Consider the following 26,918-nt stretch of genomic DNA (forward strand, 5'->3'; position numbering starts at 1 on the left):
TACCACTGGACGTTTACTCAACTGGCAACATTTGGTGCTGGAATTGAAACGAACATTTATGCACCCCGATTTGGACGCGTTGATCAAAATGAAGATTTATCAACGTCGTCAGCAGAGAAGTGAATCATTTCACGAGTTTTACTATGAAATGGAAAAACTTTTCAGAACCATGTGCGTGCAAATACCTGAGTACGAGAAGGTGCAAATTCTTCTCCAAAACATCAGAATCGATTATAAGAAACAACTAACTTTCCTTCCGATCACGGATTTGCCTTCTTTGATTGCCGCAGGCCAGAAGATTGACGCTTTAAACTTCTCAGCATATCATAAAGTATTTGGAGTGGAAAAAAGTGTAAGCGCAATTGGTCCTGTCAAGCAGAAGCAATCGACACCCGAAGGTAATCTAAATCGTCAAAAACTGGCCCAACCCACATCTCACCCCCACTCGGACAATACTCACAAAGTATCTCGCAGCTTCCACGGCTCGCAAAATCCACACAAACATCAAGCACATACTAGCAATCAGCCCCAACATAAACCGAGACTGACCTTGGAAAGTCTTATCGATTCCTACCAACCTCCTCCGGAGAATACATGCTATAATTGTGGCATCTTTGGGCACTCCATTAGAGAATGTCGTGCACCTAGGGCTGTGTTATGTGAAAATTGTGGTTTCCGGGGATACCCGTTCAGGAATTGTCCTTACTGTTTAAAAAACGCCAGGTCAGCGAGCGAAAAACGCGGCTCGCTGAACCCTTAAGTGCGCGTGATTTTCCCTTCCCCATTTCTTCTACCTTTTTCGAAAGGGCATCAGAAGACCTTTACTCGCGAGAACCCATTACATGTCTTATTACTTACCCGTACCCTAACGACAACCGTCCATACACAATCGTTACGGTTTATGATTTGAAAATTCGCGCCCTCTTAGATAGCGGCAGTAATCTCACGATAATTAATGACTCAGTGTTTTCTAATTTCAAATCGCATAAAATTACTCCTCTACAAAATCCCATAACACTGCGTACCGCGGGAGGAGATCAGTTGCAAATTCGTGGTCAGGTTGATCTGCCTTTCACCTTCAATGGTGTAACCAAAATTGTCCCTACCCTTGTGGTGCCAAATCTAGCAATCCGTTGCATTTGTGGCATGGATTTTTGGGCCAAATTCAATATTCAACCAACTGTTGGAGATTGTGCCTTAGTAGACGATTCGGTCGAGGACATGCCATCAAAATCCTCCATTTGCATTCTAACCACCGAAGAAAAGCAAGAGATCGAAAACATAAAGTCCATCTTTATTCCAGCTCGCCAAGGCCAATTATCTTTAACCCCTTTGGCCGAGCATCGAATTGAAATCCAGGAAGAATGGCGGGATAAGCCGCCTGTACGTCAATTTCCTTATGTCATGTCACCTAAAACACAAGGGTTGGTAGCTACTGAATTGCAACGATTGCTTGACTCAGGGATTATTGAGCGTAGTAACTCAGCCTGGTCGCTGAACTGCGTGCCTGTCATCAAACCCAATAAAGTTCGTCTCTGCTTAGATGCGCGTAAAATCAACGAGCGCACTGTACGGGATGCTTACCCCTTGCCACACCCCCACCGCATACTCAGCCAACTACCAAAGGCTAACTATCTCTCGACAATAGATCTCTCGGAAGCGTTCCTCCAAGTTCCCTTACATCCAGCTTCGAGAAAATATACCGCGTTTAGTGTGCAAGGCAAGGGGTTGTTCCAATACACCCGAATGCCTTTTGGTCTGGTCAATAGTCCAGCCACCTTGGCTAGATTAATGGACAGAGTACTAGGCCACGGTGTATTGGAACCGTATGTCTTCGTTTACCTCGACGATATCGTCGTGGTGACGGAGACATTCGAGCATCACGTGCAGTTGCTACGCGAAATTGCGCGCAGGCTAAGAGAGGCGAACTTATCGATAAATCTGGAAAAATCTCAGTTTGGAGTTCCAGAGATACCGTTTCTGGGATACCTCCTCAGCACAGACGGGCTGAGAGCCAACCCCGAAAAAATTCGGCCCATTATTGAGTATGCTAGGCCAAACACCATCACCAAACTAAGAAGGTTCTTAGGAATGGTGAATTATTACCGCCGATTTATACTCGATTTCAGCAAGATCACAGCGGCATTAACGGATCTTCTGAAAACGAAATCGAAAATCATAAAATGGAATGAATCGGCTGAAAGTTCCTTTTGTACCATAAAAGAGCTGCTTGTTAGCGCCCCCATACTTGGTAGTCCCGACTTTACGAGGGAGTTCACCATTCAGACGGATGCCAGCGACGTCGCTGTAGCTGGTGTCCTGACACAGCTTCAAAAGGATGGCGAAAAGGTCATATCCTACTTTTCTCATAAACTCACCACGCCCCAACGAAACTACCATGCGGCCGAGAAAGAAGCATTGGCAGCGCTTCTGGCAATCGAGGCATTTCGGGGATATATCGAGGGTAGTCACTTTAAACTGATTACAGACTCGTCGGCGTTAACTCATATCCTCAATACCAAATGGAAAGTGGGCTCAAGATGCAGTAGGTGGAGTTTGGATCTTCAACAATTTGACATGACCGTTGTACACAGGAAAGGAAAGGAGAATATTGTCCCTGACGCGCTATCAAGGAGCGTCGCTGTCGTGCTAGATTCCCCTACTGCATCTTGGCACTCGTCTTTGGTGGAGAAAGTTAAGAGTCAACCCGATAAGTTTGCTGATTTCCGCATTGAAAATGGAAATTTATTGAAGTTCGTCACGGCCAAAAATGAGCCGTATGACTCTCGTTTCGAGTGGAAAATTGTTCCATTACCCGAAGAGATACCAACTATACTTGAAGAAGTGCATAATGACAATTTTCACCAGGGCTGCGACAAGACTCTGACACGCATCCAACAGCGATACTATTGGCCAAAAATGTCATCGGACATTCGTAAATATATTCAAAGCTGTCCAACCTGTAAAGAAAATAAAGCTTCATACGTGGCAGTCACGCCGGAAATGGGCAAAATGCGTCAAGCATCCCGACCGTGGCAGATTATCTCCATCGACTACGTGGGTCCCCTCCCCCGAAGTCGCAAGGGCTATCAACATCTCTTAGTAATTAGTGATTATTTCTCCAAATGGGTTATGCTACACCCCGTTCGGAAAATAGACAGTTTAGCCATGTGTGGAGTCTTAAAAGATCAGTGGTTTTATCGAAATTCCGTTCCGGAGATAATCATCACCGATAACGGTAGCGTTTTCACCTCTAAGGTATTCAAAGATTTACTAGACCGCTTTAAGATTTCCCACTGGCTAAATTCGCGTTACCACTCACAGGCAAACCCTGTCGAGCGGGTGAACCGCACTATAAACTCAGCCATAAGGACTTACGTCCGTGAAGACCAGCGCTTGTGGGACACAAAACTCCCGGAGATCGAGATGATCCTTAATACGTCCAAACATACGTCCACTGGCTTCACGCCTTATTTCATCACTCACGGTAGTGAATTATCCGAATCCGGTAACGATCATCGTCTCTCACGGCATGATGAAACGCCATCCGAAGAAGAGCGAGAAAAGGAACGTAAAGAAAACTTCACTAGAATATACGAAATTGTCAAAAACAATCTGATCAAAGCTCATGAATCATCAACTAAGCACTACAATTTGCGAAGTCGACGGTTTTCCAAGTCCTTTTCCGTCGGTCAATTGGTCTACCGAAAGAATATGAAGCCGTCGAGCGCCGCGGAAAACTATAACTCTAAGTACGGCCCTCAATATCTTCCTTGTAAGGTCAAGGCCAAGGTTGGGTCTTCATCATATGACCTCGAAGATCTGGCAGGTAAGGCTCTCGGAATCTGGCCGGCGATTCATTTGAAACCCGGGTAGGTTGAATGAAAACATCTCTCCTTGAACGTTCCTTTTATTCTCCATAGTAATTGCTCTCCGACAACGTACCTAAAAGTAAACAAAAACAAAAACTTACATCCGCAAATACCTTTCGCTATATCGACTCGTATCACCGTAAATATTCATTGAAAACTCCGTGAAAGTCGTGATATTGTGTGAAATCATCACGATTCACATGTTTCCCAACTGCTCATCAAATACTCAGAGTGTAAACAAGTTTGACAGTTCGTACCCACCAGAGCTTTCGCCTTCAAGTCGACATTGAGTGGGTTAAGCAAAGGGCCATGCAAAACCCATGTGGTCGATTTCACTAAACAGCATCTCCTGCTGCTTGCTGTGTATAATCTTGCATGCAAGATTGGGAGAAATAAGCAGCATTGAGACTGATTCATTAAATTTAAGTTTCACTAGTGGTACACTCGTTCTCTTGGAAAAGAGTAACCAAAGTGACCATCGAAACATTTAAAATTAAGGGCGCCCTAGAATCCTAAGTAAATTAAACTAAATTCATTTTGTCCAAGTTTAACTTGAGACGTGTCATAGAAAAGAGAAGTTATTCACAATATTTTTCTCATTCGCATTAGATTATAGTTATGGAACATTTTGTCAGCCAAACTTGACAAATAAGAATACATGGCCTAGGCAAGCCTACACTCAATGGGAACATGAATGGCAAGATAATAGCTTTCAATAACAGTTCATGGTTTTGTCACTACTAGTTTGCGTTCTGTTGTACCTAATGAAACATTTTAAGACACATAATTTGCTTACATTGGAACAAGGAGAGATTAAAAAAATAAAAATAAACTTTTCTCCAGATTCTGAAAAGTCATGTTCCATTATTTCACCTGATTTGATTTCGAAAGGAACACCTTACATCACTACCGCCAGCCTCACTCTTCTAAGTCAACATGTACTTTGAAGAGCTGAGAACTTTTCCTGGAATATTTTCTTGGTATTCAAAAAAAAAAAAAAATACTTCGTCTTTTTTTTTAACCCCGATCCGGGATAATTGTTACCTATAAAATAGCTCACAATACCTGCTTTTCTTTGTTGTATTCTTTTCCTTTTTTTTGTATCATTTTTCTAAAAATATGTGTAAATAACTATGCTCTAATAATAAGATAAAACTACACAAATTGTAAATATGTATATACTTTTTCCTATTGCCTACCCTAATCTCCCTTGTAAATAAATAAAATCACCTAAAAGAAAAATTTAAAATAGCTATCCAATAAAAATAAATTAATTTGAATTCAAATAATCCCATTCCATTTCCTATACCCCCTGATATCGCCTAAATCTATCCCCTCCAAAATAAATGCACTTCAATCATGGCGCACGGTACCAACTATACCGAAACAAATCGCTCCCGGGAAATGTTCCAGCTAGGAGGATCATGCCTAGTCATGGGATGCTATAAAAGCCAATGTTGGAGAAGGTTTCGGCCTCTTTTGGGTAACAGAAATCCAAGCTTTAAAGTGGTTCGCGTTTTAAATCGAAGTTTCCATATTCCTTATAGGAACAGAAATCAGCCTTGTGCCGTGTTACCGTGCTGAAGTGAACCGTTGCCCGAGAGTTGTTCCCGATCGCTTTGTGCCGCTAATCCAATCGACGGGAACGAGACAACCTTGTGTGTAAAGCCTAAGGGCCTACACCGACGCGAAGTGATACACACCGTTACATCGTGTACCCGTGTCTGCCCGAAGCCATCCTGGGCCACCTCAAGTACGTCGACCAGCATCAGACGAGAGAACGAACGTCCCAGAGGTCGAGAAGTGTTCCTGGCTGAAAATCATTGGTCGCCGCCACCAGGTGATGTACAGTGCAAACCCTTCAATCCTTAACCCTTCTCATTCCTCCATGTACATAGTAAAATAAATCTAACCAGTGAATTAAATTATGAATTTTGTTAGAGTGTAATTATTAGCACGCAAATCCCTTTTCTCTATCTCTGATTGTGTCGGAATTGAATTCGCGAAGCAAGTGTGGGAAGTGAGTCCACTTAGAAACGATTCTCCCGGATAGACCATGAGAGAGAGCTCAAATGCAAATAGTTCTTAAATTTTCTTGTAAATAATTTATAGTGTTTTAAATGAATTAGTCTTTTCCTATTATAGTTTCCCATTGAATTCCATTAAATATGCTAGTGTTAAGTTACACGCTCAAACGTCAAATTAGTGAGCTTAGCTCGATCCATTCTGATGATTGATTGAGGCATCAATGTGATGTTTGATTCTAATGCAACATTATTTTCATATGTCGCTAGATGTATGCTGATGTTCCAAGATTTCAAGTGAAGAACACTTGACATCAATATGAAGTTTAATTCTAATGTAACGTTTTATTCTGGTGTCGTTAGAGCAACATTAACGGCGGCTACTATTCGAGCAACCCGCGCAGCGCTACCATTTTGACTTAACCACCCTTTTCCACATCGGTAGCAATCAAATTAGTCACCCTGACTCGTATCGGGAGGGCTGTCATATTCGCATAGAATTTTTAGCAGCGCAACTGTCCCGCTACTATATTTGGTCACCCACCCATAGCGCTACTATTTTGCGAGCGCATCCAGCAGCGACCGGTAAAGTTTGCTGCAATGATGGAGGGCTGCCAAACGGGGTATAGAAGCGCACCGTTAAAGGTGCTCTTACATGTTTTCTGATGTTTCAAGTGAGCAACACTCGACATCAATATGATATTCGATTCTAATGTAACATTACAATCATCTGTCGTTAGATGTATTCTGATGTTTCAAGTGAGCAACACTTAACAACAATATGACATTTAATTTTAATGTAACGTTTCATTCTAGTGCCGTTATATGTATTCTGATGTTTTAAGTGAGCAATACACTCTCTAAAATAAAAGCTCTCATTTTTGAGTAGCGTCCATGCCGCACAGGGACTGTGTTGGAAACACACATTTTTTTAAACTGCTCGCACGCTCACATTTTTGCAAAATATCAATATTTTTCGGTATTTGAAGGTGATTTATAAACCCAGTGAGGTTGCCATATCGAAATTATTGCAAAATACATGCTCATATGAGCGTACGAGCAATTTTAAAAAAATGTGTGTTTCGAACACAGTCATGTGCGGCATGGATGTTTACTAAAAATGTGCAGGCCGAACACATTTTTGAGCGTAGCCGTTTTTGCGTGCATGACATCAATATGATGTTTGATTTTAATGTTACATTACATTTATCTGTCGTTAGATGTACTCTGATGTATCAAGCGAGCAACAGTTGAAATCAATAAAACATTTGATTATGATGTAACATTAAAAGATTTTGTCTTTGGATGTTATTTGATGTTAAATTCAACATCACAATGAACTTTGATTTCAATGTTACATGTAAATCTTATGTATTACTGTGTACTTAAATCACCGACGAACCGACGTGACAGTGGTGTTTCAAAAGTGTCCCCCCTAAATTTAACGGTCGACCAGCAAAGCGAGCGAACGCTTCTGTCAAATCAGCACAGGCGCGAACCTTTTCCTATATGAATACACGGGGGTTTGGAGTTAAGCTATCAAAACAACGCGAACCGGTATAGAGGAGGCGGTAGTGTTCGGCTATTTTTCATCATGGCGTCGGGGACAACAAATTTGAATTTATTTGTTCTAGCTGTCACGTCGGTTCGTCGGTGCTTAAATGTTACATTGAAGTCTAAGTACATTAGGAGAACAACGACATACATCAAATGTTAAGGTTTTATAGATGTATGCTGATGTTTTCTACATTACAATTTCTATTCGGGCTGTGAAACAGCTTTCCTGCGAAAGATAAAATACACGGTTGAACCATGGACTAATTGCCAACGCACAAAGACCAGAGAGTAATCTCCCGATTGCGACACTTCTATCACACAACATAGGATGTGGACCGATCTACAAGGAGTGTGAAGTGTGCCACATAGCAGCCATGTTCTTTGCGTGTGTCCCAGCTACGAAGTCCTGCGGGACGATCCAGTTACCATCAGAACACTGAAGGGCAAACGATGAAAGGACGACGAATTGTCAGTGTTATAGAGTATTTGGTGTATTTTGGCTGCTTTTTTGCTGTTCAAGCATTCTGATTTAGAATGCAGAAACATCTTTCCTTACGCTACTCCAAGATCAAGTATCTACGCAGGTGTACATAAGCACACAGAAAAATAATCAAATACAAAAGGCTTCTTCAAAACGATCGTTACAACAAATGACAACTTACACCACATTAAAAAACCATATTTTAAAGATTCTACCTTGGACGTCTAAGATCTCCCGGATCATCGTGCCCCTTCTCCAGGTGCGCCTTGAGACCGCAGTTATATCTGAATGTCTGGTTGCATATGTGGCAAACGTACGGTCGCTTCTCGTTGTGAACCCGCTGGTGCAATCGGTTGGCTTCTTGTGATTTGAAGCGTTTTCACAAATTTTGCACTCGAAGTTCCGGGCATCGGAATGGACCGCGATATGCTTGATCAGCTTATCTCTACGAATACGTAAAACAAGACGATTAACACCGATTAACGCCATTCGAAGACAAAAGAATCTTACTTTCGGTAGAAACCTCTCCCGCACACGTTGCATAAGAACTTCGGCTCTCCGTGTCGTGTCATGTGCAATCGCAAGGCCGATTGACTACCGTACACGGCGGCACAAATGCTGCACAGGTGTTTCTCACGTTGACCAACCTCCGTTTTCACCTGAAGCTCAGGATTTTTTCTTGGCCGTCCACGTTTTCTTTTGAACGGTATCCCGGATGCAGGTTCATCATCTCCCACCACATTCGAAACACTCTTCGCAGTCACACAAACACGCTTCGATTTCTTTTGGATCCCTGATTTTTTTCTTGGACGTCCACGCTTTCTTTTCATCGATGCCCCATCATGTGCCCCACACACAGGTTCGTCCTCTCTCGCAACCTTCTTCTCAGTCAGCAGATTCCACGATTGAGCCAACGCCGCCAAACAGGACATTTTGAACTCATGGAACATTTCGAACATCTGCTTGCAACGCGGACAACAATCCAAGTCTTTCGAAGAGGCCACCCACTTCTTAGAGCCCAGCACAAATTCGACCTTTTCCCGACTGATAACTGCCGGACCTTCATCGCTAAGTTTGCTAAGCAATTGCAGACAAAACTGACAGCGAGTTTTATCGGAACTGACCTGGTGTTTCCGATCATCATCATCATCATCGTGTGATTTTGCTTCCGTTAGTTCAAGCTGAGGTTCAAGCAGTTCAATCTTGACATCCACGTGTTCCGGTTCCGGGAGGGAGGTCAGTTTGAGTTCCGGCCAAAATTCCCGTCCGAGGGCGGCTGAATGCGGTACGCTTTCGTCTAAAATTTGTTAGAAAGGTTTTTTCTTGGTTTCTGCACTGAATACTGAATCGATGTTATACCTGGGGCATCCATTTCGTGTTGATCGTCCTTTGTTTGAAGCGATCCCTGTTTGCGTCTAATCCTCTTTACGCAAAATCTAAAAGACGAAATTTAAATTCATAATGTTTGAATGTATGTTGATTAATTGAAACCTTTATTTCATGAAAAAATGTGAGAAGTATTAGAATGTCTTCTCTTTTACGACTGTATTTTACATCTGTCTAGCAGTTGTATCAAATCTGGGCCCATAACCTGTTCAAGGAGAGTGACACTAGTTTTGCCAAGCCGATATATCCCAAAAAAAAAGTCGAAAACAATCGCCAGAACCCGAAAAAGTGTTGTGTGTTTTTTTTTTCGTTTTTTCGGCTCTTTTGGTATGTTTCAGCTTAGAAAAACTACCTAGCTCAACGAATATGACTGGGCATTTTATAAACGCGAATAATGTCAATGAATAATGAAGATCTTTCGATAATTCTCATCAACCCATAACTTGAGTAAGTCACCTTGAAATGGTAAGTTATGGTGTAAGAACTACCAAATCAGTAACAAATTTTGAAAACGACGTATAATCAATGGTGCAGCATTGATTATACGTCGTTTTCAAAATTTGTTACTGAAATAATGTTTTGAATCTCATAATTTCCTGCATCTATGTGTAGATGCAGGGAGATTTCAAAATAAAAAATTCTTTACATGTGGTATGTGCAACATCAACACTTGAGTTTGACACAAGCGGAAATCTCTGATTGATCGAGAGAATACAGAGAAAATAAATTTGTAATTTCCACGCGTATTTTCGAGCGATGTATCAATTTTTGGACGTAACTTTACTCGACTATATCGTTTCATCACACTCACCATGTACACCTTGATTAGTACCGGAAGATGTCAACAATCCCGTTCTACCAGATACCTGGGGGAATGGAACTTCCTTTGCTGATCTGAAAACTCCGCATTTATCCGTTGCCAACCACTGCTAACCGAGCATCGGTTAAACGCGGTTAACGACGGATAGCAGCGAATAAAAACGGATGTTTCCGCTTAGCAAAGGAAGTACAATTCCCCCTTCCAGATTAATACGTAGAACCTGCTTTATATTCAGCTTGTACATTCTAACTCGGAGAAATCATAGACGTCTGTATCTTCGTTTGTGGTGAAATATCCGTGAGGTAAAATGAATACCTCTCAATCTCTCTCAATCAGCGGATCTTTGTTAACATGTGTGTTTCCCTCATGTTCAATTCGATCAGATGCTATCCATCGGAAATGCAGACTGTTAATAATTACCTTTAACTCGTTTCGAGTTCAGAACCAACTTAATTTTCGTAATGTTCCCTTGCTTGTCGTTTCTGCTTTGTTCGGTTCTCTTTATGAACGGCGGCCTTCATCATTGAGGAGTCCACTCCGTTCCTCCTGAAAATGATTAAACTATATAGGTATTGTGTACACTCTCGTCAACAATACGATACTTCTGAACTTGACAGCTTCAGGAATATTATGAATCTGTTATGAGCATAGCTTACTCGGTTATTGTTGTATGCACTTTTAAAAACTTATTGTCCTTTCGTTATCACTTTTGGTGACCAACAAGTGATTTTGTGCTGTTGAATCAATCAAGGAATTAGTAATAAATTTTCAAGTGCTGTTAGTTGCAAAACTAACGACAAACGAATGAGCCGATGTAAACAAAAACTGAACAACTTCCATAAACAATTTAATGTCCATTTGCCAGTACGCAACCAGAGAACAGTAAACAAACTGGGCGCAGCCAAGTACGCCCATCAGGATTCTGGTCAGTGTTGTTCTTGACTTTGGTGAGCTCGTTTGTGTTTAATTTTAAGATTTAACATCCGCAGTGTTTCCCGTTGTTGCTGTCCCGTTGGTTGATCAAGACTTGAATATAGTCTAATGTTTATATCGAAGAGGAAAAAGGCCGCTAGGAAGTCGGCAAAGAAAAGAAGATTGGCTAGCCTAGCAAATGATGAAGCTCAAACCCAGCTGGTTTCGCAGCAAGGATCGGAATCGAGTCCATTGCTGCTGGAATTGGAAGTCGAAGGTGAGTGGCCAAGTTTAGGATTAACATCATTCTTCAAAATTCCCAGTACCAAAATTACAGTTGAACATGACGAAGATCTACCGGTGGAGCCGATGCTTGTCGAAGAAATCAAACAGGAAGTTCCACTTGACCTGGGTGCGGAGCTAGCGGAAGAAGTCAAGGTGGAACCACTGGAACCGGAGGAGGAAGGTCCGGATCCGATCGGCGGTCAGAAGCAGTTCGACCGTGAGCCGCACGTTAGCAATGAAGCAGTGTACTCCCTTGACACCCATTGCCAATTCTGTTTGAATCGGTTCGACGAATCCGGTGGTCGTGAGTTGATCAGCAGAAGGAAGGCCGTGTTTGTCTTGGGGTTAAGTAAGGAGAAGTTCACGGAGGTGTATCCGGAATGCTGCCACTTTTGCAAGAAGCAGTTTGATCAGTCTTTCGAGTTCAAGCAGTCCTGCTTGGCGGCGTTGGCCCGGTCTGCGGAGTTTCGGGAGAAAACGGCTCTCTATGAGATCGTTGATTTGAAGGTACTGGAAGTGGTCAATGGGGCCGAGAGCTTTTTGGGGATGGAGAGTCGAGGAACGACGATAGAGGAACGTTCTCAAGAGCTGCAAGGAAGCATCGAGAGGCCAAATAATGATGGTTCATCGCTGACTGAAAATGGTCTGAGCATAAAATGTCGTAAATGCAACGAGGAGTTTCACGAATGGTAAGTCACATGCTTTACTTTTGTCACCATACCTAATCGTTGAAATACCCAGTGATATGGATAAGTGTGAGAATTTTTTAAGTAGGGTAGGGTGACGTCTTTCGACAACATACGGGAGTACAATACAAAAAACAAAAATTGAGGATGTAATAAAAAGTGGTTAGGTTTTGAACGCTTGGATTTCTATATTTTAACATTAGTGAAGCGGAAATTAGTCCACGCGTCGATACCAGTACAGAACAATTGAGCTATTGTAAAAATGATAAATGTGGGTCCTTTTCTCAACGGCATAGAACGCAGAACTAACCAGATGAAAGCCTCATCCCGAAATCGACTGATTTTTCAGACCAACCAGTCCAAATTAGCAAAATCGTGTTTTGGAATAACGAATAAGTCGTACGGCTATCACCCTGAAAGCGAACGACAATCATCTCATTCGCGTATGAGTCGACGCACGCTGTTTGAATGAAAGTTAGTTGGAAAGCGAGGACAACACAGATGCGTCAAACTTATGCATCGATAGTGTAATAAGTTCCTTGATCGTTATGCTCGTGACGTTGAAAGAGCTTGCTGCATGTCCTTATTTTGGACATGACATCGTTTTTGAAAAAGGTACAAGGGTAAACTATAATCACTACTTAGCATATCATTTTAGAAAAAAATGACGATAACATTATTGATATCAATCGCTAAAAAACGAGGTTTCTCGACCATATTGTCAGCATTCGATTTTCATATAGCTGTCATCCGATTTTAGGATGACATCATTCGGTCGGTGGGCTATACGGTTTCCGACCGATTGTCGTTAAGGCCGGACGGGACGGTGGTTGAATCGTCCGCCATTGCTCTGTTGTTAGTAAGATGCAAATCCCAACTTCTACTTCATATTATTGACTACAAATTTGATCGTTCATTTGCTCACTTGTGGTGCACAATCGACCAAAGTTTTAGCTACGTCAGTGCAGTGATAATTGATATTTGCTTCTTCAAAATTGCGAGGCAAATTGTTAGAAAGAGAGGGAAGATAGGAAAAATTACACGACGTCCCGTGCGGTCTTAATAGGCGCGATCGATTCGCTTGTCAGTCGATTTCAAGCGGGGGTTTTCGTTCAGTGTATAATGTTATCGAAACCCTACACTGAAATAAATTTTGTTGTGGAAACTACCGATTCCATAGTAAATTTACTAACCGTACCTATGATTCTCAACCGACAACAATTTCCAGTTAATTCCACTAAAACCCTGTCAACTTGACTAGCAGTGCAGTTAACATTACCAAAAATAATCTTAATTCAACAAATGTGCATTGTATTTTTAACCATACTGTATTGTAAAATGCGTGTCCTGGAAAAATTAACGATGTTTTGTTGTTGAGACGACTATGCTTTTAGTTAAATTTACTACAATGCATTGTAATTTCAATCATATTTCAGTTACCATAACAGATTTTGCTGTCGGTTGAGAATCATAGGTACGGTTAGTAATTTTACTATGGAATCGGTAGTTTCCACAACAAAATTTATTTCAGTGTACAACAGCACGTTCCCCTCAGTTACACTGAGATAAAAGTCTCCATTCCTTCCATGTGTCTGGTAAATAGATTTAGGCAATGGAGATGAACTGGATATAACTTTAAAATACTTTCAAAAATTATTCTAGGTCGGAACTGGAAAAGCACAGCTACATCCATTTTCCTATTTCCTCGCAAGAACCGGTAGTAGATACACGGAAGAAGGAATATCAGCATAAAGTAGAACTCTACTGCTTCCGGTGTCGGAAATGGTACCCGACGGAATCGATCTTCACACAGCACCATCCATCCTGTATCGAGGCTGATCGACAGCGAAACAAGCAAAAATTTTACTGCTTCCGCTGTGTCCGATGGTTCCCATCAGAAACTCTCTTCGTGAACCACAAACCGTTGTGCATCGCGCCTGTTCGCCAGAAGGACATTCCTCCAAATCCAGTTCAGGATTCCACGCCGCTCGACTTGAACAACATTTCTCCTTCAATTCCGGCAAGTACACAACCTTGCAGCGTCCAATCCGAGTCCATTACCGCCAGCAAACTCCACTGTAAACGGTGTCAAAAGTCGTTCGAGTCGAAGCTGCTCTTCAAGCACCACAAACCGCTGTGCATCGAATCGAGGGTAAAAAAACGGTCAGCTTTTCAGTGCGAGCTGTGTCCGCAGAGATGCAACTCCGAGAAAACTCTGAATTTGCACATGAACCGACATAAAGGTGAGTGAAACGCTTATTTCTGGAAGGTCAGAATCCACTTCCTGTATTTTTCCACCTCAGTTTCTGGTAGAGATCAAACGACATGACATTTGTCTTGTCGTTTGACTCCTATGAGAAATAGCCTTAGTTTTTATCGAAAAATAGCGAACTACGAAGAAAATAAGAATCTGGGTAAATGGGATGTAAAACATGAGCGTCATGGGGTCATGTATGAGTAGACATTTTCTAATTTCATCATAAAATCACAGATGGCGTTACTGTTTGTTTACCTCTGCTTATCGCGCCTCTACCGTCGCCAATTTTGTTAACTGATTTAGCTGATTGCGTCCTTCTATTCTCAGGAATACGTTCCCTGCCCTGCCGTCGCACCGAGGGTTGCACCAAGATGTTCCTGGATGTCACCATCCGGAGGAAGCACGAGGAAATATGCGGACAGGACGTGCTGGCCAGTATATGCAGCATTTGTGGCGCCACCTTTCGCCATCGGTCCAATTTGCAAATTCACATGACACGTCACGGGGAGCCGAAGTTCCCCTGTGAACAGTGCGATAAAAGATTCCATTCCAAGTAGGTGTCCCGCCGCCCAATTCAGGGCTGTCTCGACGAGTTCTGATTCTTTTCTGATCGGGTTTGTTTATTTTTACCAGAGCCGGGCTCCAAAAGCACTCCTCAGTGCACTCCGATGCGCGGAACTACGAGTGCAAAGTGTGCGGCAAGCGCTTCAAGTCGCACGAAGCCAATCGGGTGCACCAGCGGATTCATACGCAGGAGAAACCGTACGTTTGTCACATCTGCGGGACGGCTTTTACGTACAACTGTTCGCTCAAGGCACATCTGGAGAAAGGGCATGGAACGGTTGAGCAGACTGGGCGGAAAGAACCGGTGGTCGCCGCCAGCAATTCAGTAGATTCTGGATCGCTGTGGCCACAGGATGGTGGGTATTAAGGTATGGGAACGTCAGTATCGTTCAGACTTCAGATCATAGGGATTTGGGAAAAGAGGATTTATCAAGAACTCTATGCTCTAGAAAGTAAGTTTAAGAATTTGATTTGACTGTAGGTTTGAAGAATTCAAGTATTGCAACCCTTCCGAGACACCTATGAAAAACAGGATTCTGTGATAAGGTAACCCAGCTCAGACAATCATGATCTGTGTATATGGTAGGTATGTTTGTTTGGGTTTACTTTTGTTGTAAAGAAGTAAGTTACAATAATATTATTTGAGAGAGACATCCTTTTGTGAATTAGCGTGGAAACGGAATAAAACAGCGAAACTTAACGAACGTTTTCTATCGTATGAAGTGCGGCCGAGGTCATTACGAGGCCACGATCGAGGCAGCACAAAACCCCGAATCTGATCCTCGAATGGTAACAGTAGTTTTGCGCATCTTGGGCAATGACGCTCCGATTTGATCCGAGGATTTCAAGAAGAAGAAAATATAGGTAATTCTGGTTACAATTGTAGTAGCGATCAGATGTTTTAACATGTAGTTTTTCGATTACTGTGATCTGTGGTACCTGAATCATCACACCTTCAAGAACTATGAGCCCAGCACGCTTCCACTGCGATGTAGCAATCGAAAACATAGCATTTTCGACTCTGGCATATCGGGTTGATCGACCCGTAACGGAATGCTTAAAGATATGGACGAAAAGACAAACAAGATCGATTTATGTGACACCTGTGTACAAGCCAAGCAACCCCGAGAATCATTCAACGAAACACGACCTAGGGAAGATTCAAAAATTACGTCCATCGTTTTTCAGGATTTCTAGACCCCCCCTCCCCCCTCTGTCACGCAATTTTCCTATACCCAATACACGTACTGTCACACTTTTCTAGACCCCCCCCCTCCCCCAAATGTTGGACGTAATTTTTGAACGTTCCCCTAGGGCTAGCCCTAGCCGGCTTCTTGAGCAGATTCATTCTGATGTTTGCGGACCGATCGATCCGCAGCCATGGGATGATTCATGGTACATAGTGAGTTTCATCGAGTTAGGGCCCATATAGCCGAGGCGGTAAACGCACGGGTATTCAGCATGCATGCTGAGGGTGACGGGTTCGATTCCCGGTCGGTCCAGGATCTTTTCGTAAAGGAAATTTCCTTGACTTCCTTGGGCATAGAGTATCTTCGTGCCTGCCACACGATATACACATGCAAAATGGTCATTGGCAGAGGAAGCTCTCAGTTAATAACTGTGGAAGTGCTCATAGAACACTAAGCTGAGAAGCAGGCTTTGTCCCAGTGAGGACGTTACGCCAAGAAGAGGAGAGGAGTGAGTTTCATCGACGACCATACCCATTTCTCCATGATCTACTTGCTGAAGCGCGTATTCGAGAAGTTTCAAGAATATGACGCGACAGTATCTGTCATGATCAAGACTGGCGGTCGATCAAGGTAGAATGTACTGTTTTACGAACCATATGCAGTTCTACAAGGGGAATGGAATCCAACAAGATACGATGGTTGCGTACTGTCTCCAACAGAATGGCATAGCGGAGAGCAGAGGTTTAACCGAATCCTGATAGAGAAAGTTCCTTCTGTGCTCATTCTACCCAAAGCGGTTGTGGTCCGAAGCAACTCTAGCGTGCGTTACTTGAAGAACCGAAGTCCAACAAGCGCGCTACCCTTCGATGTTACTGCTACTAAGCCGTGGTTCGGCGTTCAACCGATTCTGGACAAGCTTCGTATGTTAGGCTGCAAGAGTTTTGTGTAGATTTCGAAGCAGCAAAGACGTAAGCTAGATGCCAAAAGCAAAGAAATGGCAATATGAAGCAGAGGCCACTGGTGAAGGTCAAGATCCTGTCGAAGAACCGTAAAACGCGCTCCATTCGTCCACAGAAAGACGTGAAGTTCCGATGGAATTGCCTACGACGGAATCCTACGACGAGATGACCATGAGCATGCTGACCGAGCCATGTGGATGCTTTGATTGAAGGATGATGCATCCGATAATGTGGTCAAAGACAAAGCAAGACTGGCAGTGAAAGGATTCCTCCAGAAGGCTGTAGTCGACTACGAGGAGACATTCGCTCCGGTTGCCAAACTTGTCACCGAGGGAGGATGCTTTTTCCATCATATGGATGTCAAGAGAGCGTTATTGCACGGAGACTTGAAAGAAGAACGCTGTACAAACAATCCCCAAGATGCTGGAACGAGAAGTTCAACCACAGACAAACAGACGTAAATCTTAGAGGAAATTCATCAAAAACTTTTGCCCGGTGTCTTTTTATGAGCACACTGCCACCTGTTGGTAGAACCACGCGCGACACTGTCGGCCATGATGGATTTCGATTTGACGTTTTGCTGACACGCACACTACTACACAAATTGTCTGTAATTTTCGTTTGCATCATTCAGCAACTCGTACACTGACAAACGTCAAAGCGATCGAACACTAGCGCATCTGGTGGAACGATCGCGCAAATCAAATGAAATTTGAATTGATCGTTAAATGCATGTGCGAAGCCGTATTGAAGAGTGTTACGTCTGTTTGTCTGTGGTTCAACAATCAATTACTGAGGCTGGGATTCCACCGATCGCTACACGACTACTGTCTCTATGTGCAGATAATACCAGGAGACGAGGTGTACATCATCTTTTATGTGGACGACTTGCTCATTGCTGGTAAGAAGCTTGTAACGATCGTGAATCTGAAGGGAGCTTTAGGTCTGACAGATGACGAACTGTGGAGCCGTTTCCTGAGAATGAAACTGACGTACGAAAGATCGAACAATTCCATGAACTTATCTCAAGAAGCAAACATCGACAAGGTACTTGTACCTTTGAAGAAGGTGGATTTTAACTATTCCAAAACACCTACGGAGAAGAGTCTAGCTGTTTCCCGCGACGGTGAAGCAACTCAGGAACCATACCGCTAGCTAAACAATCATATACGTGATGCTGTGTACTAGGCCTGACCTTTGTTCTCTGTCGTTTTCCTCCTGAGACGTAACCAACAGAATCCACCGGGTACCCACTGGCAGTCTCTCAAGCGTGTGGCCAGATATATGAGAGGTACGAAAACGAAGCATTTGAAGTGTATTCGTGATGACTCCAAGGAACTCTTGGTTGGATTAGCTGACGCGGACTGGGCGTCGGATTTAGAAGACAAGAAGTCAGTAAACGGCTATCAATTCATCGTTTTTGGCAAAGCTGTCAAGGAAAAAGCATTTGACAGTGTTGGATACCTCATCAAGCCAAGAGGAGTATGTGTCATTGAGTTTCGCTGTTTCGGAAGCCATCTGGTGTCCAGGAATAATGGAAGATCTCCAGCTGAAGCGACCATCGGATCCAGTCTTAATCTTCGAGGACAATCAAGGCCCAATAGGCATGACAAAAAATTTTGATCGAATCATATAGATATCTAAAAGCACTTCATTATGGACTGTATTGGTGAAATATGTAAGAACAGAAAACCAACTGGTGGATTTTTTCACTAAACCGGTGGACGCGGTGCATCAGTTGAAGCTGTGCCGAGGCCTAGTATTGGTAGATTGTTCCTGTAGGTAATAGATCCTTGCGCGGATCACTGAAACTGTCAAGATCCAGAAAAATGATCACTGAAACAGTCAAGATCCACAGAAAACAAACTTTTTTTCCTCCCTTTTTGGCACAGACCTACTGGTCCATATCGCAGGAAGCACTTTGACTACAAAAGCTATTGGAGGACCTGAAAGAAGGTCAAACAGAAATCGCTATGTTTAAGGATAACCAAAGTTGCTTGCATGTGCTGGAATCAGAGAAGTACAGCAATCGTACAAGGCACATTGACACACGATATCACTATGAAGAATCTGGTGCAGACTGAACCAGAGTTCAAATTGTTAAACAAATTTCAATTACAGTTTACAACCATGTTTTTTGAATTCCTATTGGAATCAATAACATTTCTTCTACCCAGTTTGTTTACAGCAGCACCTTCGAAGTCGACTGCGAAAGCTTCTCTATCAAATAAAGCTTCTCCAGTTCGCCATCTGTCGGTTAATCCTTGAACCAGTCTCCAGGTAGATTCGCATCTAAAATTATAAACAAATTTATTACACACCCTCCAATATCAGAAAACCCAAAGCCGGAAAATTATTTCATTTAACTCTTTTTCACATCCATCGCTGTAGTCCTGAAAAGGACTGATTTAGAACGCTCCTTTTTTACACGTTCGGCAATCCCAAAGTGCCGAACTAGAAAGAGAGATGATGTATGGAAAAATGCAATGGCTGCCCGCCGCCGTTGCCACAGTTGTTCAGTCCCCGCCGTAGTTTCACAGAAAATGGCCTCCTTCAGTCGAAGAAGTCGCCTCTGATGCCGCTTACTTCTTCCTTCCGGGGCGTCCCCTCGCTTTGGACTTGGCCTTAGCCGACGCCGGAGTGCTAACTTTCTTGGCTGAGGAGGCTCCCTTTTTCGGGGTGGCCGTTTCCTTCTTGGCCGGCTCCGGCTTTGGCCTCGGCTTGGCCTTTGGCGGATTGGGCAGTTCCTGGTAGTCTTCGGGTGCGCGTCGTTTCTTGATCATCGTCGGTTTGCTGTGCTTCACTTTGAAGCGTCCGCTGCAACCGTGGCCCCGAGTACGGACGATGTCCCCATTCTCGACGCACTTGGTCAGCAGTTTGCGAACGTGGGACGCCTGCTTGGTCGTGTCGACGTGATAGTTGTCCTCCAGGTAACGCTTGATGGCCTGCAGCGTGACGCCCTTCCGTTCGTCCAGCACGTCCAATGCCTCGATTATCATGTCGTGCATGTTCGGGGTGTCCACGTTGCGGTAGGATTTTTTCGGTTTCTCCTTATCGGCCTTCTCGGTTGAGCCCTCTTTGTTTTCCTTGGTTTTGCGGGCTTTTTTCGGTTTCTTCTCCTTGGCGGAGCCCTTCTCGGGCGCCTCGTCTCCGCTGGCGGCTTCGGTTTGTTTTTCTTCCACTTCGGCCATGTTTGCTGTTGGGGTTGTCTAACTCACACAAACGCAGGCGTACTGAATAGTGAATGTATCTGATCGTTGATGGAACACAATGAAGACACTGCAATCGCTACGATGCCTATCATCAAACTGGTGAGAAAAATTGACCTGGTTTGGTGCTTGAACCTGATGTCTGTGTTAGGGAAATTGTTTTGTTTTGATTTAGTTAAAAATATGGAATTTTTGGATAAATTCTTGGAAAATGGTGCATTGCTGACGGTTAAAATAATGATTTTTGTCGGGAAATTGGACTGTTAATAACTTAAAAATGGTTACATGAAAATAGTTCAGTTTAGAATCATTTCTTCGTGTGCACAGTAAGCCTTGACATTGTAGAGATTTAACTTTTTCCGAACATAGCAGTCGACAACCTGCTTTTCATTGCAGCACGGCATTGGTCATCTTGGATTACTTTGAATTGATTCTGATTGGTTCATCGGCGTTAACATGATTTTAATAGTACTTGCTCTCTTAACTAAACGAAGTTTATTGTCATGACTAGTTATAGCTTATCATAGGTTAATCAACATCATACGTTGGTTTTAGGTAGAACCTTTTGGTTTATTAAAGATATTACATTAGATTTAATATTTGTGAAGATATTCGCGATCCTTCTAATGATTGTTTTCATCAAAGTGAAATCATAGCATCTTCCCTGGTCAAGAATTTACTACCAACGTAAAATCGTTATTCATATAATTTCGATGAATATTGACAGTTATTTGCACTAGTTTGCACAGTTTATTTCCAATAGGAACTTTTACTAAACGAACTAACGATTTTCTCGTGTCGTCTTGACATTTTTCAAGAAAATTGAAATTTAAAATGTTCGTGATGTTTTTAAAACAACATAACATTTTATTCATTATCTGTACCGTCAAGTATTAATGGAAATATAAAACACTATCATAACTGCAACGGAAATGGATAGATTCCTTATGGTAGATAATAACATAAGATTAAAAGGTATTGTCACCCCATCAACCATTCATTTTCGATTTTTAACCTTTGGGTAGGGGAACGTTCAAAAATTACGTCCAACATTTGGGGGAGGGGGGGGTCTAGGAAAGTGTGACAGTACGTGTATAAGGTATAGGGAAATAGCGTGACAGAGGGGGGAGGGGGGGTCTAGAAATCCCAAAAAACGATGGACGTAATAAATGAATCTTCCCTAGGTACAAAAGGTTTTTAACGAACATTTTCCCATAAGAAAAATATGTTTTCGTGCCTTCTTCATGATTTATTGAGCATTTCGCAACCTCAGAGGAAAACATGCACCGAAACTTAGTTACAGCGGCACACCTATCGATTCCAATTGCATTCCCAATCGCGCAGGGCTTTCTTTCGATTCATTTATATTCTCAATTTAGCTGAAAATCGGAGTTTTCGACTAACGAAGTTGGACTTTTCTCCAAATCCATGCGTCGGACCTAACTTCGGAAGTGGTGCGCTGTATAGTAAACCTGGTCCGCTATACAGCGCACCACTTCCGAAGTTAGGTCCGACGCACGGATTTGGAGAAAAATCCAACTTCTCTAGTCTAAAATTCCGGGTTTCAGCTGCACGTACAATATTTATTTCCATCTCGATTTCCCTCATTATCTCCCCTTGCCAGGAAAATTTCCTTCAACTCTTTACCATAACTCATTTGGTAGTCCTGAGAAGGACTGATTGTTATCAAGTGAAAAAAGAAAATGGTAAAAACCTTCTCCCACATCGTCGCCCTTGCGCCGAAAACCTCGCCGACGCGAAGCAGAGATCCATCTTACTTCTTGGCGGGCTTCTTCGACGCTCCGGAGGCCTTCTTCGGCTTCGGGGCCCTTGGCTTCTTGGCAACGCTCTTGGAGTGCTTGGTGGACTTCTGCTTCAATCCAGCGCCCGCAGCCTTCTTCTTGGCACCGCCAGCTCTCGCCGGGGACGCCTTCTTGGCCTTCTTGGGCTTTGCCACTCCAGCGGTTAGCTTCTTGCCAGGCTTCTTGGCCGCCTTCTTCACACCGGGCTTCTTCTTGGCTTTGGCCTTTTCACCTGCAGCCGCCTTCGGTTTCACCTTCAGCTTGAACGATCCGGACGCTCCGGTTCCCTTGGTCTGAACCAGAGCACCCTTGGCGACACCGCTCTTCAGCGACTTCTTGATGAATGGAGACAGCTTGGCCGGATCGCACTGGTAGTTGGCCCCGATGTACTTCTTGACGGCTTGCAGCGACGTTCCATGGCGTTCCTTGAGGGCTTTGAGCGCAGCCACCACCATATCGTTGACTGGCGGATGGGTGGATGGCTTCTTCGCCTTCTTCTCGCCCTTGGAGGCGGCCTTGGCCTTCTTATGAGCTGCCACGGGGGCTGGAGCTAGTGCAACATCAGCCATGATGATTGTTTTTCACACCGTTTGTTTTGGTTTGATTTTTCCGAATAAAAACGCGATAGTTAGCAAAACACTGTTGAATACTGCACGTGTCGAAGACTGCTTCCTACTCGATACCGATGTCCGTGTTAGGGAAGCGCGCGCCAATGTTTGAAATTCGAGCACATGGAAACCGTTTCGACAATTTCCGATCAGACAATTTTTATTGATATTTTCGGAATGAAGCTATGAAATTTGATGCGGTTTTCTAAAAATTCCTTAACGAGAATGTTTGAACTTCCGATTAATCATAAGATAGTGATTCTGTTACTAGCTTTCAATGAATACCAGCTATTTTTAGCGACTAGCACGAAACTCTGTTCTTGGTGGCTCATGTTTACTAATTAATAATTCATAGATAAGTAATTTGGTAATGTTAATTTTTATACAAAATCAAAGGAAAATATTTTCCACCTCCGATAATACCATTCAATCGAGCTTCCAGTTGGAATCTAGAGAGAAACAGCGATAACAACGAACCAATGTTGGGAACCTCACCACCGAAAATAGTTCTATCATGTAACAATTCAGCCCAATTTGTTAGGCAATAGTTCAGATAATTTAGTTTGAAAAAATCTCACTTTTCTCGCAGAATTCATATGAAAGCATCTAGTTTTTCCTATTTAACCAACATTTTTAGAAATACTCGCATTATTTACATCTTAACGGGAAATTGCGCATCAGGATTTTCGCAGCATAGAAGGACCTAAGAACGTAACGAAGTTTTAAGATTCAAAGCCAATCAAAGAATCGCATTAATCGTGCACCTTTTAATTAAAACAAATATATAAAAAAATCGAAAATTTCATTAGAAATCCATTCCAATCAATTAGCATCTACGCATCTTATGATTTTCTCCCTTTCCTCCAGTGCGAAGACGATGACGACATCAACAAATTCAAACTCCCTTATGGAATGGATGGGAGTTTCAAATGAAGGGAAACAAGAAACGAGGCACAGCATAAGCGTAAAAAATTGTGGCCCTACAATGTCTTTGTCTAGCTGCGGTCAAAAGGGAATTTTGTGTGCCTGTTGGAAACAGCTTTCGGGAGTCTCGTGATGCTCACGTGTGCATTCGATTCTGGCTTGCTGTATGTTTGTTGATACGCATATGAAGGAAATGTTTGTAAATTCTGATTGGATTTGTTAAGCGGGGTTGCTTAGTACGTCACCAGTCAGCTTATTTTTTGTGCTCACAAGTTTTTTCTTGTACAGTTAAATTTGTATTTTTAAATGTTGTGTGCTTTTGCGTTGTTTACAGAATTCATAAAAAAGCATTATAGTTTCCAAGTAGAGGAGATTTGATAACTCTCCATTGTATGCCGCGTTGACTCGTTTGCACTCTGAAGTCTCTCTCATAAACTACTTCATCGAAAGTTTAGCTATTAAATGATTGTTAAAGTTAATTGACGCCATTGCAGCCATCCTCAGAACATCTTTTACCTTTTTACCGTTATTCATAATTGATGGATATCCCAATAGATTGTCCAAATCCGTCCTTACAAAAACTGGGATAATCGAATTAATCTGCACGGACTATTTACTATCGTACCATCGTTCTTTTTGGCTACAAGATACTTGAAAATGAGGATATTGTTTGTATTTATAATCAACGAATATAGTAGAAATATTGACGAACTGACTGAAGACACGTCTTGATTTCAAAGAACTGTAGAAGAGTAATAGTTAGAGTTATTAGTTTAGTTAGAGATAAAGGTATGTATTATCGTCATTCCCGTTTGGATTCCACCAGGAATTTCTTTTGTAATTCTTCCAGAAGTTGTTTGTGGGATTTATACAGCAGTTTTAATTATCTAAGATTCTTCCAGGAGTTCTTTCTGGGATTTCTCCATGACCTCCTCCAAGGTTTCCTTCTGGAGTTCTCCCAAAATTTCTTCTGCGATACAATCTGAGAATTGGTTCTAACATTTACTCCAGAAGTTCCCCAAAAAATCCTAAGAGTTCTCCGGAAACATTTTTAGAATAACTCTGAGAATTTCTATAGAAATTCCTTCAGCAGGTTCCCAAGAATTTCTTCAGTTCTTCGGGAAGTCCTGGAGTTCCCCGAGAGTTACTTCAGGAGTTTCCAGGAAATTTATCCAGACGTCCGCGAGAATGCCTCTTGGAGCTCCCAAGAATTCCAGGATTTTCTCGGAAAATCCTCTAGGAGTTGCACGAAAATTTCTCCAAGAGTCCCCGGGAATCCCTCCAGGGTTTTCCCTCTATGGATTCTCTATGAATACAACGGGAACGCCTTTAGAAGCTTTCTAAGAATTCCTGCAGCATTTGGGGTAGTATCCCTCCAGGATTTCATTGGAAATGTCTCCATGATTTGCCTGGAAATGATAACATAAATTATCCGAAAATTCCCAAACTTCTTTCAGGAGTTCACGTAGGAGTACTCCAGCAATAAGTTTTAAGATGATAGGGCAGGATCGTGCTTCCGACGGATTTTGGAGTCACAGAACGTATTGGGTGGACACTATCACTGCTGGGGTCACTCGGTATCACTGGATTTACCGAAAACCTTAACTTTTGCACTTTACACTTGAAACTTAACAATTTGTATGAGGAGTCCACGTAGAAGAACTCCAGCGATAATGTAAGATTCTCTCGAGGATTTCCCTGAGATTTTTTCCAGGAGTGTCGAAAATTCCTAAAGAAATTTATCGAGTATATTTCCACGAGTTTCTTCATTACTTTCTTGGGAATACCTCCAGGATTTTCTCTGGAATCTTTTCAGAAGTTCCTCGGGAACTCCTCCAGGAGTTCCCCGAAAAATTTCTCAAGAAATTCCCCGATAATTTCTCCCGGAGAATTCTATCAGGATTTCCTCGGAAATTCATCCGGAAGTTCCTCGAGAATTCCCCCAGCTCTTCCTTTGAAATGTCTCCAGCAGTTTCCCTGGAATTCCTCCAGAAACTCCTAGGGAATTTCTTCTGGACATCCTTAGGAATTCCTCCAGGAGTTGCTCGGGAATCCCTTTAGGACTTCTACGGGAATTCCCCTAAGAGTTCCTCTGGAATTCTACCAGAATTCCCCACCTCTATGAGTTCCTCGGGAATAGGCTCCTAAAGGCCTATCTCAATGTCTTAAGTAAAGCCCATAAAATATATTTTCAAAAATTTTAATAATTTTTGCAACACTCCTTGTTTAGCACTCAATTTTGGGTAAATTTTGTTTACCGTGTATGTCAAACAGCTTCATAGCTATCCTATTTTCAGACGAATTGTCAGGCATGCCGCGCCGCTTGCTCGGCAGCAACAGGAAAGTCGACATCTTTCCCGTCGGTCATCCGGAAACTCCTCCATTACTGATAATAATAACATTTTAAGTAGTTACGTGTAAAATCAGTGAAATAAATGTTTAAATTTGCATGGCAAAATCCCAACAAAATCCTATCTTAAGTGTTTATCTTATTTTATTTATTTATTTTACTATGGGGTTAATAGATCGCCCAGGTAACCACTAAGCACTGATATAAGCGGTATAGAGGCACTTCAACAGCTTTTCAGTGCCAACAGGCTCTAAAGAAGGTTTTCAAATGCTTATAGACCTTGTAAATCGTAAGCATTGAAATAAGCCGTATATGGGTATATAACGCTGTCTTGTAGTGCTTGTTAGCCCTGTACTTTCAAGCCTAGTTAGACAGCTGTCAGTGCTGTTGAACGGCTTGTCTTACATGACATTTGACATGACATCCAAACCAATCAAAATAAATTTCAATCAAACCAAAACTAAAACCGATGAAAGTAAATCTAACATAGAAGAAAGGTTCAGGCCTTCAGGAATTGAAAACAGTTATTGGCAAGCGGCAGCATGTAGTACACCATGGATTATGATCCCGGTCACGAATCTGACATCGAGATAGATCCCCTTCAAATTTCCAGATGATTCCCAGCCCAACTTCTATCTCCCGTGAATCTGCACGTCATCGATTAGCGCTTCCTCAACTTCAAACTTTAACACCATCGGATTCATCTGAATTAGCAATATCTTTTCCTTTATAGTACCAACGAGCTCTCAGTTTGTTCTATGTAGTAGATTTCCCCTGATATTTCGCTCGCTGTCCTACCTTTCTACCGAAAACAATCCAAATTTATCATCTCTCGATCGATCGAATCTGGCTTCGGATCCGATCGTCTTTGTATCTGATTTAAGATCCGTCTGCTACTCCTGGATGGAAACACCAACAATGCATCGCCTTTTTGCTTCAAATACCATTCTGAGCGTATGAAGTTCACGATGCATTTGTGGAGTATATGGTTAACACGTTGAAATTTAACGCAGGAACATTGAGGACATTGGC

At 42.5% G+C, this 26,918-nt stretch overlaps 5 protein-coding genes across 6 annotated transcripts; 2 read left to right on the top strand and 3 right to left on the bottom strand.

The window, feature by feature from the left end:
• Positions 1–3,012: 3,012 nt before the first annotated feature.
• Positions 3,013–3,876, top strand: LOC134290936 (uncharacterized). The gene is made up of 2 exons (XM_062858169.1): positions 3,013–3,102; positions 3,325–3,876. The coding sequence occupies exons 1-2, from the start codon at positions 3,013–3,015 to the stop codon at positions 3,874–3,876; spliced, it is 642 nt and encodes a 213-aa protein (XP_062714153.1).
• A 3,324-nt stretch (positions 3,877–7,200) lies between these two features.
• On the bottom strand, positions 7,201–10,936 carry LOC115267779 (zinc finger protein weckle-like). Of its 2 annotated transcripts, none has more exons than XM_062855653.1 (5): positions 10,797–10,936; positions 10,561–10,686; positions 9,294–9,370; positions 8,445–9,231; positions 7,201–8,379 (listed from the first exon to the last, which is right to left on the bottom strand). In XM_062855653.1, the coding sequence occupies exons 3-5, from the start codon at positions 9,304–9,306 to the stop codon at positions 8,112–8,114; spliced, it is 1,068 nt and encodes a 355-aa protein (XP_062711637.1). In that variant the 5' UTR covers positions 9,307–9,370; positions 10,561–10,686; positions 10,797–10,936; the 3' UTR covers positions 7,201–8,111. The 2 variants fall into 2 exon arrangements, with proteins under 2 accessions (XP_062711637.1, XP_062711638.1); XM_062855654.1 differs by having other exon boundaries at positions 10,743–10,879.
• Positions 10,937–15,300, top strand: LOC115267778 (zinc finger protein 850). Its single transcript, XM_029875055.2, has 6 exons — positions 10,937–11,065; positions 11,130–11,329; positions 11,390–12,026; positions 13,686–14,266; positions 14,608–14,833; positions 14,914–15,300. Exons 2-6 carry the CDS (start codon positions 11,182–11,184, stop codon positions 15,209–15,211), a joined length of 1,890 nt encoding a protein of 629 aa, XP_029730915.2. The 5' UTR covers positions 10,937–11,065; positions 11,130–11,181; the 3' UTR covers positions 15,212–15,300.
• Positions 15,301–18,998: 3,698 nt separating this feature from the next.
• On the bottom strand, positions 18,999–20,308 carry LOC115267780 (histone H1A, sperm-like). Its single transcript, XM_029875056.2, has one exon. The coding sequence runs from the start codon at positions 20,182–20,184 to the stop codon at positions 19,576–19,578; it is 609 nt and encodes a 202-aa protein (XP_029730916.1). The 5' UTR covers positions 20,185–20,308; the 3' UTR covers positions 18,999–19,575.
• Positions 20,309–21,764: 1,456 nt separating this feature from the next.
• Positions 21,765–22,659, bottom strand: LOC109397094 (histone H1A, sperm-like). Its single transcript, XM_019669415.3, has one exon. It carries the CDS (start codon positions 22,571–22,573, stop codon positions 21,977–21,979), a length of 597 nt encoding a protein of 198 aa, XP_019524960.2. The 5' UTR covers positions 22,574–22,659; the 3' UTR covers positions 21,765–21,976.
• Between the last annotated feature and the right edge of the window lie 4,259 nt (positions 22,660–26,918).

The sequence above is a fragment of the Aedes albopictus genome, chromosome 3 (genome assembly GCF_035046485.1).
Source record: "Aedes albopictus strain Foshan chromosome 3, AalbF5, whole genome shotgun sequence".
Classification (NCBI taxonomy): Eukaryota; Metazoa; Arthropoda; class Insecta; order Diptera; family Culicidae; genus Aedes; species Aedes albopictus.